Source organism: Marmota marmota, unplaced genomic scaffold (genome assembly GCF_001458135.2).
Source record: "Marmota marmota marmota unplaced genomic scaffold, marMar, whole genome shotgun sequence".
Lineage (NCBI taxonomy): Eukaryota > Metazoa > Chordata > Mammalia > Rodentia > Sciuridae > Marmota > Marmota marmota.
In genome coordinates this window covers 2,898,865-2,912,712 of record NW_025999932.1, presented here as the reverse complement: position 1 = coordinate 2,912,712, position 13,848 = coordinate 2,898,865, and the positions used below count along the sequence as shown (strand labels likewise).

The 13,848-nt window shown below is 55.2% G+C and overlaps 1 protein-coding gene across 1 annotated transcript in view; it reads right to left on the bottom strand.

Moving 5' to 3' along the window:
* Positions 1–6,243: 6,243 nt before the first annotated feature.
* Irs2 (insulin receptor substrate 2) overlaps positions 6,244–13,848 on the bottom strand; it is a gene marked incomplete at its 5' end in the record, with an annotated part of 24,809 nt that continues 17,204 nt past the window's right edge. Inside the window, one exon of the mRNA XM_015483933.2 lies at positions 6,244–8,172. Coding sequence (XP_015339419.1) covers positions 8,168–8,172 — 5 coding nt within the window. The remainder of the gene's footprint in view (positions 8,173–13,848) is intronic.

Sequence of the window (13,848 nt, the reverse complement as noted above, 5' to 3'; positions counted from 1 at the left end):
ATTTGGGGGCACAGCGCTTCAAGTTCAAAGCTGGCTTCCAGCTCCTCTTGAAGTTTTTACAGGTTACAGTCCAGCCTACGGGACTCACTCAGAAGGCTCATTTATGAAATATGACTCAGCTCTGGTTTGGTTTGGTTTTGATGCTTTCCCCATTCATCTTTTTGTTAAGGTAAATGTGATGGCTGGAGCAGCAAGAGCCATATTGGACTTTGAAGACAGAAAGATGTGCACTTACGGTGGCAAAGTTGAGTGACAGTGGAACTAGGGGCTCAGAAGCCCAATACAAACCCTGTGGAGTTTAGGAGGAAGTTTAGGAGACCCACATTATGTAGAGATAACTCACCATGTTTAAGTCATCATTTTTTTGAACTTTCAGATATATGTAGTTCAATGCAATTCCCATTTGGTAAGTACTGGTGGACTAGTAGGATTCGGTATTTGGCCACTTACTACAATTCGGAGACTTGAAGCCCCTGTGTGAGGGTGAACCCTTACCACTAAGCTCATCATCGCATCACAGGGTCAACATCAGGCTGGCGTAACTGCCATTGTGCAAAGTGACCACAGGCCTCAGACTCGGGGGCTCTGGTCACACACAAGACCCATGCACTTATCCGACTAGACAAGGACATTTGCTGGGGGCCCACTATGTGTCACATGCTGCACCACAGTGGGAGGGGCCTGCCACCTCCCCTGGGAGAGCCCGGCCCCCTGGCCCCGCTGTGCACTCCTGCTCAGCCCAGTGGCACGTGGCCCTGCGTGAGGGCGAGGGCCACCGCACAGCTGCCTGGAGCCGTGGTGGTACAGGTCGCCTGCCACCTTGCAGTGGGGACCTCCGCGCTGAGAGCAGGGGACACAGGAGACACAGAGGCTGGGAAGGTGAGCCTGGTGGTTACATAGGCGCCAGCGCCCTGCAGCCACCCACCAGCGTTTCCTGTTGCCTCTCCTGACTGGAGGGACCTTCCCAGCTGCCTGGGACCAGCCTTGGCCAGCCAAAACTGGGGGCGACTCGTCTCACTTCCAAGTGGGTGTTTCAAGAGGACGTAGGTGTTTGCCAGGATTCTGCTACTGAGGGCCTCACTCTGCCTGGGCCCCTGAGCCAGACCCTGCCCCTCAACCTGTGATGAGTGGAGCCGCCGCTCGCTACTCCCATCCTGATGGGTCCAGGCACTGCTGTCTCTCTGTCTCTGGGTGGAGAAGGGGTGGTACGCTCTGGGGCAGGGCAGACTCACAGAAGGACTTTCATGCAAAGCACAATCATAAAGAGACTTGAATTTGGTGACAGTTCAGTGAGAGTCTGGGAGGGCAGGTAAGGGACAGATGGCATGGGGCACCTGTGGACAAACAAGATGAACTCTGCAGAGGTGACTTGAACGTAGAACCCGTTCATGAAAACTCCCAGATTCAGTAAACTAAGAGCTCGAAATGGAGTTAGTAAAGCAAACTCAGAATAAGGCGGTCCTCGAGGTGACAGACCGAGGACCAAACGGACCCGCAGAGGCCAGGACACAGCCACCAGGAAAGGTCGGCTGGCTCCAAAGCAGAGAGCCCAATTCACCCAGGCCAACTGCCCCCTCTTCCTGGGCAGCAGGGAAGAGCCACACCCCAGAGGGGAGTTCAGGGCGCCAGGAGGGTGGCAAGATGCTGGCCAGAGAGGGGGCCACTCAGGCGAAGGCAGGGCTCGCAGGCTCTGCGCAGAGGAGAAGGCCCCCTGTGACCAGGTGTTTCTAGCAGAGAGGCCCCATGTGAGAAGGCAGGGGACTGGCCACCAAACCCTCAGGTAGGAGTCTGGGGCCCGAGGAGCCGGCCGCCCCCTGCCAGGGGAACAGCACATCCAAGGGAGACCCAGAACAGCCCGAGGGTTTGTTTTTAGGGAACTGGTGATAGGCAACTGGAAGTCAGCTTGCCGGCAGGACCAGCAGCCGGACTGAATCGATAGGAGCGTAGGAGGAATCGGGGCCATCCGGGGTCTGCGCAGGGCCAACAGGGCTTTCTGTTACCCTGACAGCAAACAGGTCTCAGGACGGCAACCGTGAGTGGGGGAAGGCAGGGGAGAGGGAACGAGGACACAGGTCCCCCTGCTTTCAAGTGAGAAGCGCGAGGGCCGCTCAGGGATGAATGTTATGTCCAAAGGGCCTCCAACATCCAGCACCCGCACTGGCTTCTCTCGAGGGATCTTGGAGGCCACGACGTCACTGGGTAAATGAACGTGGTTTAGGTTCGGCTGTGCTTTTGGTGTCAGTGCGTGTTCCCCTCTGTGGACAGGTGCTGTGGGGGACACGGATGACACTGCCATGACTGTCTGCCTCTGAACTCCAGTGCTTTGGTCCCCTCACCCCAGGGAACCAAGCAGGGCTGGACGGGGCTTGGTCAGCTGTAGGCTGTGCCCTGCCTGGGTCCACAGAGCCGTCCACGTGAACAGAGGGCCCCAGCCTGCCTCCACCCAGTGTGAGATGCCGAGGCCCGTGGGACAGTGGCGGAGCCCATGGCCTGCCTAACACTCCCAGTGCCCAAAGAAGGCCGCTCCCAGGCCCCACGGAAGCCCCTGAAGCCGTCCAAGCCGGCATTTCACCACCCTCCTCGTGGCAAAATGATTCCTCCTGGAAGCCGGACATGTCTTCTCTCTGCACTGTGCCCTTTTTCTGGCCCAGTCCTGTCTTGAGGTCACCTGACAGATTTCCCATCAGTCCTCCGTGGCTTCCACTCCTCACCTCCAAGGCCCAAGCTCCAGCCCTCCAACCTCACCTTCCCGGCACCGCTCCCGGGTTGCTCAGGACTCAACAACCAGAGCAAACACCCTGGAAGGTCTGGGCTGGGCTTAGGTCAGGGTCCCCAAGGAGCAGCCACGCACACGGGCCGGTGGCCGGCCATGGCCCATGATGCTCCTCCAGCCTCCGGCGCGCGGCTGGCGCTCTGTTATGAATCCCCCGTCACAGACCCACCTGGGCTCCGGGGCCTGCTCAACGTGGGCGGGGGACGCACTTGGAGGTGAGATCCCACGAGCAGGGGTGTCCCCTCTTCCGGGGGAGCTGCAGCCAAGTGCCTGCTCCTTGGTCCCTTTTGGACACCACCTTCACACCCTTCTCTTCTCAGGAAGCCGACTCTGCCCAGCCCCAGAGCCTCTCATCAGCCAGCATCAGCCCTTCCTCCCGTCCCCTCCCGAGAGGACGCCTGGGCCCGGTGCTGGCCACAGGAAGCTGCTGGGGCTGTGGTCCCGGGGTTCTTCACACCTCTCCCTAGAGGTCCCCAAGGAGGTGCTGTCCTGACTGGGTAGGATCAGGGCAGGACACACCCTTCAGAGCTGCCACTACCCTCTACAAACACAAGGGTGACTCCAACAGGAAAGCCCAGACCCGTGGACGGCTGAGGAGAGGAAAAGGGCCGGCCGGGAGGTCAGCCATCCGGCTGCCAGGTGTCCAGCCTGGACAGCGTTGATGTGAGAGGAGAAACCCCCAGACCAGTGTGGCCCCAGACCAGCAGCATCAGCATCTGGAACTCCTTAGAGACTAGAATTGGGCCCAGCCCTCGACCCAGTGGAGACGTCCAGCCCTGAGCCCAGGCATGGGTCTCCACAGCCGCCAGTGATGCTGACCAACACCACCAAGCCCCCCAGCTGCTGTGAGAGCTGCTGTCCCCCAGTCCACAGACCGGACGTCCCGCCCAAGTGAGGACACAGGAGGTGGGCCTCCGCGAGGCGGCTGGGTCCCAGGGTGGAGCCCTCACGAGTGGAACCCCAGAGAGCTGCAGGGTCACCAGAGCCCAGCAAAGGCACTCACCTCACCAACCAGGAGGCAGACCCCAGACCCACTCACCAACCAGGACGCAGACCCCAGACCCATGGAGCCTTGTGTTTGTTCACAAGCCAAAAGTTCTATGGCTTTTTATTCTAACAGCCCAAACCCCTCTAAGAGCCTCTGAATTGGGTTTGCAGCCGAATGCACGGTGACACAGCTACTTGGTCGCATTTTGTGTATCTTTCTAGGAAAAAGCCCATTAGTGCGATGCTTTTGTTTTATGTCAGCATTGCCCCCAAACAGAGTGACGTCGTACAAGGCTGTGGAGATCCTGCCATGTGGCATCTGCCCTGGAGACACCCCCAGCCCCGGGCAGGCCGGGAAGGGGCTGGGCAGCTTTCTTAGGGTGCAGGTAAGTCTGGTAAACAGTTGGAGCTTCCTGAGTTCCCAGGTGAAAGGAGGGCATTTCAAAATGGAGAAGAAAACTTGTGGTGTACAGAACCCGGGCAGAGCGTGGTTCAGAGGGACCCAGAGAACCAGGGCAGGGATGTCCATGAGCCGTGGAAAGGCCCCCAGCCATCTGAGAACCGACACAGGGAAAGCAGGACAATCCTGAGATGAAGGTGGCCTTATGACTCGCAGAGGGAAGCCACCCAGCGGCTACGGAGGGCCGAGCTGAGCGCAGGAGAGGCAGCGGGGAGGACCCGGCCGGGCTCTGGGTCTGCAGCTGTGACCGGCCTCAGCAGTCCCATTACACTGGGGTCCCTCCCTGATGTCCACTCAGTTGTACCACTCAAGGAAAGGGAAGGGCGACGTCAGGGAAGGGCCGCGCCAGTCCCCAGGGCCATCACCGCCCCCCTCTGCGCGCCCACTGGTGGGACCCAAAGGCTGCCATGCTGGACGCGGAGCACGAGTCTCACTCCCCGCGAGCGCACCCTCCGTGGGTGCAGGCACACATCCCTGATGGGCCAGCCGTGGCGTGGCGTGAGGGACCAGCCGCTATCCTGGTGCAGGTGAGGCACGGACGCCTGCCAGCCGACAGCTACAGAACCAGCCGTGTATCTGCCCCGCGGAGGTCAGGATCGAGCTCCTCCAAAATCAGCCCCGAGGGAGCTCTGTCTGGCACCCCCTGGGCTTTCCTGAGGAACTCCAGAGTGACCCGAGTCCTTCGAGACCTCTGGACTCCGCACAAGCACCCGAGCTGGGCTCCCGCAGGCCGCCCACCTGGCAGGGCTGGCTTCACTCGCCCTCCCAGCACCACGACAGGGACTGACCACGTGAGCCCCCTGCAGCGCACACCGCCTGCCCCTGTGACCGACACTCCACTGAGGCAGGGACAGGCACACGGGGCTAGAGTGACACACCCACAAGCTCCCCCACTCCAGGGTACACCGATCCTGCCCACCTTCCAGAATGCTCTGATTTCATGTTTTCAAGGGAGAAGCCCACACGTGACGTGACCATGATTTTAGGGCAAAGTGATTTCTAACAAGGAGGCTGGACTGTGTTTGATAAGGGTCAGCTGCCATCATTTTTGTGTTTTCTGCCTGCTGAGCTGCACCCGCTGGGTCTGAGGATTACACTGCCTGGCACTCTGGAGGAATGTGCTGGTGTATCTTCTTGTGTCTATGCGTCAGGGAGAGAGCACAGAGGAGAGAAGGTGGGATTGACTCCCGCCACTCATGAGCTGTGTGTCTGAGAAAAGTCACTTAACCTCTCTGTGCTGCAGTCTCCTCATCCATAAACCTGGAATGGCAACTCCTCCCTCTGAGGCTGTTATGGGCTATGAAGGAGTTCATATCCATAAAGCGTTTAGAAGAGCACACAGCCCGCTGAACTGTGTCTTGTAAATAAAGAGGTTTTTTTCTTAGCACATTAATTTTTCATTAAGTTTTGTGATTTAAGGAACATTTTCTGGTTTCTAGAATAAAAGTTTTAAAATTAGAAAGTATCCAAGGAAGTCTATTTAGGAGCCTAATATTTATTCATTGACTCTAAAACCCCAGGAGCAGATTGGCTTTCTGTGACAGTCAGAATCCGTGCAGGAAAAATATCCTCCGAGCATCGTTCATTTCATAAATAATGTATTTTATTTTATTGCATATGGCTATTAAGGAGGGCATCCATGGTCAATACAGACTAAATACAATGCGCTACTCTAGTCCAGTTTTCTCTCGTCTCCAGCAGCGACCCGTCGACCCTCTGTACAGAGCGTACAGCGGAAGACGGAGCAGGGTAGGTTGAGTCTCTCGTCCTAACACAACACGAGAAATATATTTAACATCTTGATATCCAGAAACAATACGTACCCAAAGAAAACACTGTTTAATAACTGTTAAAGTTTATATAGCAAAAAAATATTTTAAATTTAAGGTAAGTCAGGCAAAATGTACAAAGACCCAATGTACATTGTGAAGTTTTAGCAAACATAACATTTACACATTTTGGTTCCATTCTGTAAACTAAATTAAAAATGTAAATATTGCATATGCCTTTTTTTTTTTTTTCCTTTTGAAATGTACAGGATAGAGGGAAATTTAGTACATCATCAACTTTGTATTCTTCTCCTTCTAAGTGGCAGCAGGGACATGGACACCCTGTCCGTGCCACGACTCCTCCCGCGCCGTGTCCAGCAGGTCCCCATCATCCTACTGTGCTGGGGGACTCTCAGCAAACCACTGGGGGCTCCTAGTCCCCAACCAGAGAGAACTTTAGGGCATTTTATACATCTTACTAATGTGTGTAGAGGACGCTCGGGAGCTGACGGTCAGACCAGAACTGCGTGGCCTATGCGTTATGGTGACGTGTAATTTCAGAAAAGAAAGACCTTGAGAATGCTCAGGGGATCACTTTACATTCAACTTTGTCTTGCAATACAATCCTCTGTTCTGAATTCAGCACGGAAGCAGGAAGACGTTTGCATTGCCGTTAAATATATTTTTAAGACATTGAATTTTTTGGTCTTCCTCTAAAAAGCCTCATTTGATTAATGCATTATTCTATAGTGATATAGATCTATATATATTTATATTTATATATATATTTTCTCCAAACAGAAACAAAACAACAACAAAAAAACCCAAACAAACCAACAACTCACATCTCCAAGAACGAGTGTAGCCTCTGCAGGACCACCAGGGGCACAGGCACTGGGGGAGGCCGAGCCTCCAGAGTGTGTCGAGGGAGCAGCCAGGGGCCCACAGTCTGCTGGCAAGCTCAGCCATGCTGGGTGACATCTGTGATAATCAATAATTGCCACAACACTGAAATTTTCAGAACACTGAAAATGTGAAACCAGGGTGGTCTTGTCAAGGATTTCTTTGACAAGTGACGTGCACTGTGAGAGACTGGTTTTCTTCTCCTTCCACTCCAGCACAGGAGCTTAGCTACAATGTCTCTCTCTATCAGTCTCTCTCTCTCTCTCTCTCTCTCTCTCTCTCTTCAGGGCAGCCTTGTTGGCCAACGCGAGAGCAGTAGTCAATACCTTTCAAACATTAAGCCTGCAGGCCCCAGCAGCCTGAACCACCAGCATGCCTACACGAGGTTTTGGTTAAGAGAACGTAAGCTCAGGATTCAGGACAGCAGGGCATCTGAGCTCCTGCAGGGGAGAAAAGGCTTTTGCAACTTGAAGTACCTACACGAACAGCTACACAGAGAAGGATAGACAAGCCTGTTAAAGGTAAAAAGAGAGAGTCACCCGCCCAGGACCCCTCCCTCCCACCCCACCACCCAATACAACTGATGATTTTCAAAAGTAGGTTGCTTCAGTTACACTTAATAATAATTATTTACGAATCCATCTTCAAAGTCCAATCCCAGATTTCACTTCCATGGAGAACTGTCAGTCCCACTCTGGGCTCCGTGCACCAGTAAACATCGCAGGTACCTGGACTGGAATCTGTGTCCACTCGAGCAGGTCGGCGAGGCCAAGGCCACGCTCGAGCCCTGGGGTGGACGTGCAGGAAGCCTCTGCACCCCGACCACGTGATCCGGCGTTACCTTGGACTGAGGTAGGACTGTGGTAGAGTTGAGTGTAAGCCAGTAAATACCAGATTTTACCACTTCGGTGGGTATTGTAGCATCTCCTAGCATGCTGAGGGATAGATCTGCTTTGCCAAAGTAAAAGTAAGAAGAAATGAAGACACCGGCCACGATTTAAGAAGGCCAATAAAAACATCCAATTTGCTCCAGAATAACTTCTTCGGCTAATTTAAGTTATAAAATAAAACAAAATGCAACACACACTGCACAATGACGCATGCCCCGGCCGGGACAAGTGAGAGAGGCAGGCGCTCGGGCCTGGTTGGTTCCTGTCCAGTTCAGAGGTCTCCACGTGGAATCGCCCAGATCCGACAGACGTCGCATGCAGCTTCGGTGGGAAATACGCTGAAATCTCCGCTGTCGACCTCCGGGCGGTGCAGCCGGATGGCGCTTCATTCTGAAAGAGAGAGCAGAGAATTCAGGAGTGACTCGAGAGCGGGGTGGTCTCGGGGCTCCCGAAAAGACCCCCGACCTGCGCTTATGGTCCGAGTGGGTTCCACAGAAGGAGGCGCGTGGAGAAGCAAACGTGCCCTCACTCCACGTGCAGGACAGCTGAGCTGGCCCACTGACCTGGGAGCGGCACTGAGGCGCACCTGAGCGGCCATCTGTGAGGCGAGGTTTGCTTTTCAATCTAAGACAGACTCGTGTACTTCTGTGAGTGGCTCCATCAATGAGCCACGCGAGATGGAGAGGCAAGAGTCTGCTTCCCCCTGAGCACCTGGGAACCACCCCAGGTCAGGGGAGTAGAAGAACTATCTTCCTCTCAGGGCTGCTGAGAAGGTGAAGTATAGCAGAGTCGTGAGGTGTCCCCAGAAGCTCCTATGTGAGACAATGAAGAAGGTTCCGAGGGGAAATGATGAGAGGGGTCACCTAACAGGCGAATCAGTCCACCGAGGGATTAAACGGGTGGTGACCACAGGCAGGTGGGGAGTGGCTGGAGGGGGGGGGTCCCAGGTGCTGGGGCTGAGCCAGGGCCTTGGGCCTGTGAGGCAAGCCCCCTACCACCTGAGCTGCACCCCAGCCTGGTCAGCAGAGCTCTCTCTCTCTCTGACTGCTGCCAAGTCCTGAGCTGGTCTCCGCCATCCCCTCTTGCTATGAGGTTCTGCCTCACCTCAGCCCCGGGGCAGGAGGGTCAGCCATCTATGGACTGGACCTCGGGATCTGTGAGCCAGATCACCTGTCCTCCTCTAACTGTCCTTGTGAGCGGGAAAAGCCGATGACCACCCCCCTAGAGAGCTCAGTAAACTGTCACTGTACGAGCAGCAGAAAGCTCTTCCTGGTGGAGGACCTCGCCCTGACAATGCCCAGCATGATGCCAGCTTGATGCCCCTGCTGCCTGGCAGGGCTCTGCTCCTTGCTGGGCTGGGCGGGGGGTGGTGCCTTTCCTGGGGCCCCGAGCGCAGTTCTCCTCTCAGCTCACCTCACCAGGCACACCAGCTCGGACGGTCCTGGCACCTCACATCCTGCCGCCTTTTTTTTTTAAAAAAAAATTAGTTTCTTGGCTGTTTAACCCAAAAACCGCACTGTGAATCGACGACAGCAGCCAGGTTGAGGGAACCCTGCTAGCTCTGGCTGCCGGGTCTCAGGGCAGGCAGATCTCTCCTTCGGAGCCGAGCCTGCCCGACCTGCAGAGCTGCAGGGCCCTCGGCGGCTGAGGGAGCCTGGCCCTCATTCGCCCCACGCCCCACGATCCTTTTCTGTGACTCTGATTCCTTCTTCCCCATCTGGAGTTCAGAGGACTGCCCCCAGCAAGAGAGCTGCTGACTGAGACCACCACCGCCAACTCCGGGTCTCACCCCCGTCTTCACACCTCCCTGGGAGTGACATTGAGGCTAGGTGGCTTTTCCATATTTTTTAAATGAAGTTTATGTCCTTCAAAAATCAAAAGGTAAACCATGTTCTGCAGACGAAGCTTAACAGACAACCAGCCCCAAATTTCCTCCCAGGGAAGACAGAGCTCCAGCCCTCTGTGTCACACCGTGATCTCCCACCCCAGAGCCTGCGGGGAGCACTGCCTGCATCCCTCACAAAGCCCCTCTGCTAAACTCCACTTGGACTAGAGTTTCACCCTAAAACGAGTTTGCATTTTGTCACTCAGGCCCTGAAGGGGATGAATCCTACGCCCAGATCAGGAAAGACCCTGTAATCCACGACAGAAAGTCTCTAATCAAAGTTTTATTTTCACCTTAACACTTAAGCTAAACGATGCTAAATGTCTCATGTTAGCCCTAAGCCCACTATCCTGACAACACCTAAGTACATTCTTCACTTTTGCAAACTTAAAATGTCCAGTCGTATAAATGGTGAATTCATTATTACGGGGAAAAATCATTTTTTGTTCTCATGGGTGGATTCACGGGGCCACTGTGGTTGTCACCGTTTTGGGGGATGCTGGATCCCTGAAAGCCAACTCTAGTCATTCGACCTTGATGAGCTATAATCGAGTGAAGCTGTAATTTTATGGTCTGAAATGCCACAGTCATCAAGACCCTCAACTTTGAGCACGAGTGTCATGCAAGCAAGAGCTAAGCAGCAGCAAGCAGCCCTCATTCAATTGCTCAGGCTGGGGTGCAGCTCAGGTGGTAGGGGGCTTGCCTCACAGGCCCAAGGCCCTGGCTCAGCCCCAGCACCTGGGACCCCCCCCCTCCAGCCACTCCCCACCTGCCTGTGGTCACCAATAAGCTTTCAATAAGCTTCTTCTGAAATTCTACTCTGGGGCCAGGTCTCATGGATGCCCTGGGGGAGGGCATAGGAAAGCCAGGGGAGGGAGACCAGACCCAGGCTGGCCCTCAGCCTGCAGATGGCCTGCCAGCCCGGGACGTGTGGTCCCTCAAACCCACTCATGTCCACACGGGGCACCAGGGCGAACACACGTAGATGTGACTTGTCTCCTGCTGTGGCTACCTCCTATGGGGGAGCGGCTGAGACCTCTGGGCCTCCCGGGGGACCGTCAGGCTCTAGCTCGGGGACCTCAGCACCTCGCCGCTCAGACCAGCTGGCTCTCCCCCTCGGCCCCTCTGTGGGAGGCGGCTGCTGGCTCAGGGAAGGCCTGCGATGCCCAGGGGCACCACACAAATGCCAGCGGACCAGCCGTCGAGGCAAGGCAGAGGCAAAGCGAGGGGAAGCGAGGAGAGAGAGAGAGGAGAGAGAGACCCTTGCTCGGCTGCCAGGCACAGCAGAAGGACGCAGCTGCCAGGGAGACCTCAGAACACGAATGCCAGGAAGGACGCGGGGGAAAGGAGTCCTGTGGGAAACTGACCGCAAGCTTCCCATGATCACAGAAAGAAGGACCGAGGCAGAAACTGGCCGTCTCCACTCATACCAAGACACCTCTGTCCCTTCCATTATCGAAAGAGCAAAATGTGCCTGTCCCCTGTGCTTGCTAGCAAGGACCTTGACCCAGTGTGACCAGGAGGGTGCAGGCCCCGGGGAGTGTGTGACTGAGCCCAGGTGAGCGGCAGGTGTAGGAGGTCTCTGCAGCCCCAGGCACCAGCCAGAGTCCAGCCTGGGGGAGGCCCCAGGGAAGCCCAGTGCCTGCCTCTTCTGACCACCACTCACTCCTTGGTGCCACTCCCCTGCGGCAGGGAGGAGGGCAGGGGGGGAGGCGGGAAACTCCAGTGGATCAGAACCTAGCACACAAGTATAGTCTCCCCTTCTTGTTTGTTTGTTTTTAAAGTAAGTTATTAGTCTGGTTCATTCAAAATAGGAGAAAAGAAAATATTTTCTAACACTACTCATATGATATCTTTGGTCTTTAAATATTTATGCTTCCTAAGGATGAGATCCCAGCATAAGTTTATTTATTTATGTCTGCTAGCCCCACTAGAAGCAAAGCACCGGTTCCGGCCCTGGCCACACTGCCCTGCACACGCCCTGAGAAGGGACGCGTTCTTTGAACTCATTGGCCCAGGAGCAAAACAAAACCCAGCAGAGTCGAAATCACGGCTGCGCATGTGGTCACAGAGGGCCACACAGCATCCTGCTCCTAAAGTCAGTGCCTACTAAGAAAAGGACACTTACTCACAGTCACAGGGCTAGAATCTGCCACACCAGGCCCCTGCATGCCTCAGGCCCGGCTCTGAGCCCTGCACAGAAGCGCACTCAGGAGTCACTGGGTGAAACCAGACACAGCAGTAACCAGTACCTGTGGCACAGAAAGTGGCCCCACAGGACACGCCAGGCATCCCAGCTATTGTTCCTGTCTTTTCTCTGCGGTCCTTTGTGACAAATGGCATTCCTATGTGGGGCAGTCACATGGGCCAGCTATGACTTCACCCTTTCTCTTCCACTCAGAAGAGCAGTCAGAGGGCAAAGGTTAAAGGTCAGGCCTCCAGTCTGCCCCAAGACAGGGAGGAAGGGCGCGCCCACCACTGGGACCCAGTAAAACAAGTAGGAAGTGTCCTTGCAAAACACGGGTCAGCACCAGGGAGCTCAGGGCCACCGTCACAATCACAGGAGAAAATCCAGGGCAGCAGCAAATGCAGAATGCGTCAGCTGGGAACGAGGCAAACTTGTCCCAGCGAAGGAGATGAGACGGCGTCTGGGCACCCTGACTCACTACGGCCTTCACTTGACTTCTCATGAGAACCTGGGTTTGGACCTGTCTGAGTTCAAGGTCACTCTTCAGTGTTCAGAGTCCAGTCCACTCTGCTGGGTCAAGGCGACCCCTGCCACCAGGGCCCTGCTCCCCTGCTGACTGGCAAACCAAGCCAGGCACCTCTTGGAGCTGCATTTTGTGTCCCCCAGCCACACGACCCAGGGAAAGACCTCAGGCGCGTTCAGACCTATCTTGGGCCCAACCCAGCCCCGGTTTAGACCTTTTTCTGTTAAATACAGAATTATGAGGGAAAATAAAGTTTTCAGTTGTAGGAGAAATTCCTAGAAAAAACATGCCTGATAATTCAGTATCTCCCCATTTTACTAAAAGCAGAACAGGCCAGCCACACCAGTGAGTGTGACAACAGCACGGCTGTGTGTGATAACGAGCCAGGGATTCTGAGAAAAACGGTCACTTTAACTTCCTTTTAAATTGGGGAAACAAATCACTTAGAAGGAAAATGTGGATGAATAAGCTCCTGCGCTGTGGGGACACTGTCCACCAACCTGCCTGCGCCAGACAGGACTCCACAGCTCCACCTGTGCCATGATGCAGACCTCCTGGTTCTGAACGCCTGTTACAGGGGAACCCCAAAACGGGGGAGCCTGCCCTGCGGCCGGCAGGAGAGCCAGCCAGGTTTCTCACGCACTGAGTTTGACTTCTGCTTGATCCTTTGTGCCAGTGAACTTAGCCACCCAGCGAACGGAGCCTCAGGGCCTCCTGGCTGTCCCATCCGTCCCCTCAACCCCCCTCCCACAGCCATCGTTCCAGGCACAGGAACAAGCGCCGGCAGGGCCCGGCCTGGCCGATGTCGGCCACAGGCTTGGGTGTCTCTTTGCTGGGCTGTGGCTGCCGTGCATTATGTGGGCTGTTCTTCTAGGGCAAGAGTTTTCTACCCACCTGCAGCGGCAGCACCCCACACCAAGTGGGAGACAGTCTCACATCCTCTGGCACAGACACCTTTGAGACCAAGTGGCTCCTGACCTGCTGAGGGACACTAGTGATGAAAGGCTAGCGGCCCAGGTTAGAGCCACCAGGGAAGCCTTCCAGGGGGTCCCAACGGGTCCCTGGAGAAGTGCTCAACTCTTCCCCAAGACTCCCACCTTGCAGCAGGGAGGCAGGACAGGCTGGGTTTCTGGACGTGACCACCCCTTGGGGGACCAGAGCTTAAAATTCTAATTGTACCATGAACCTTTTTCTTCCTTAAATAGATGTTGTTGTGTGTATCTGAGATTCACGACATGATGCTCTGGGACACATACAGGTAGTAAAGGGTTACTGTGGCGGAGTACGTCAACAACCCTCTCATCTCCCACTTAACATTTCTGTGATAAGAGCAGCTAAAATCTACTTGTTTAACACAATCTTCTCACCATGACCGCATGCTGTGTGCCGGACCTGCAGGCTTGGGCAGCTCCGTGTGCTCCTGTGCCCTTTCTCTGCCTCAGCCACCCGTCTTCCCTACCCCCCCCCCCA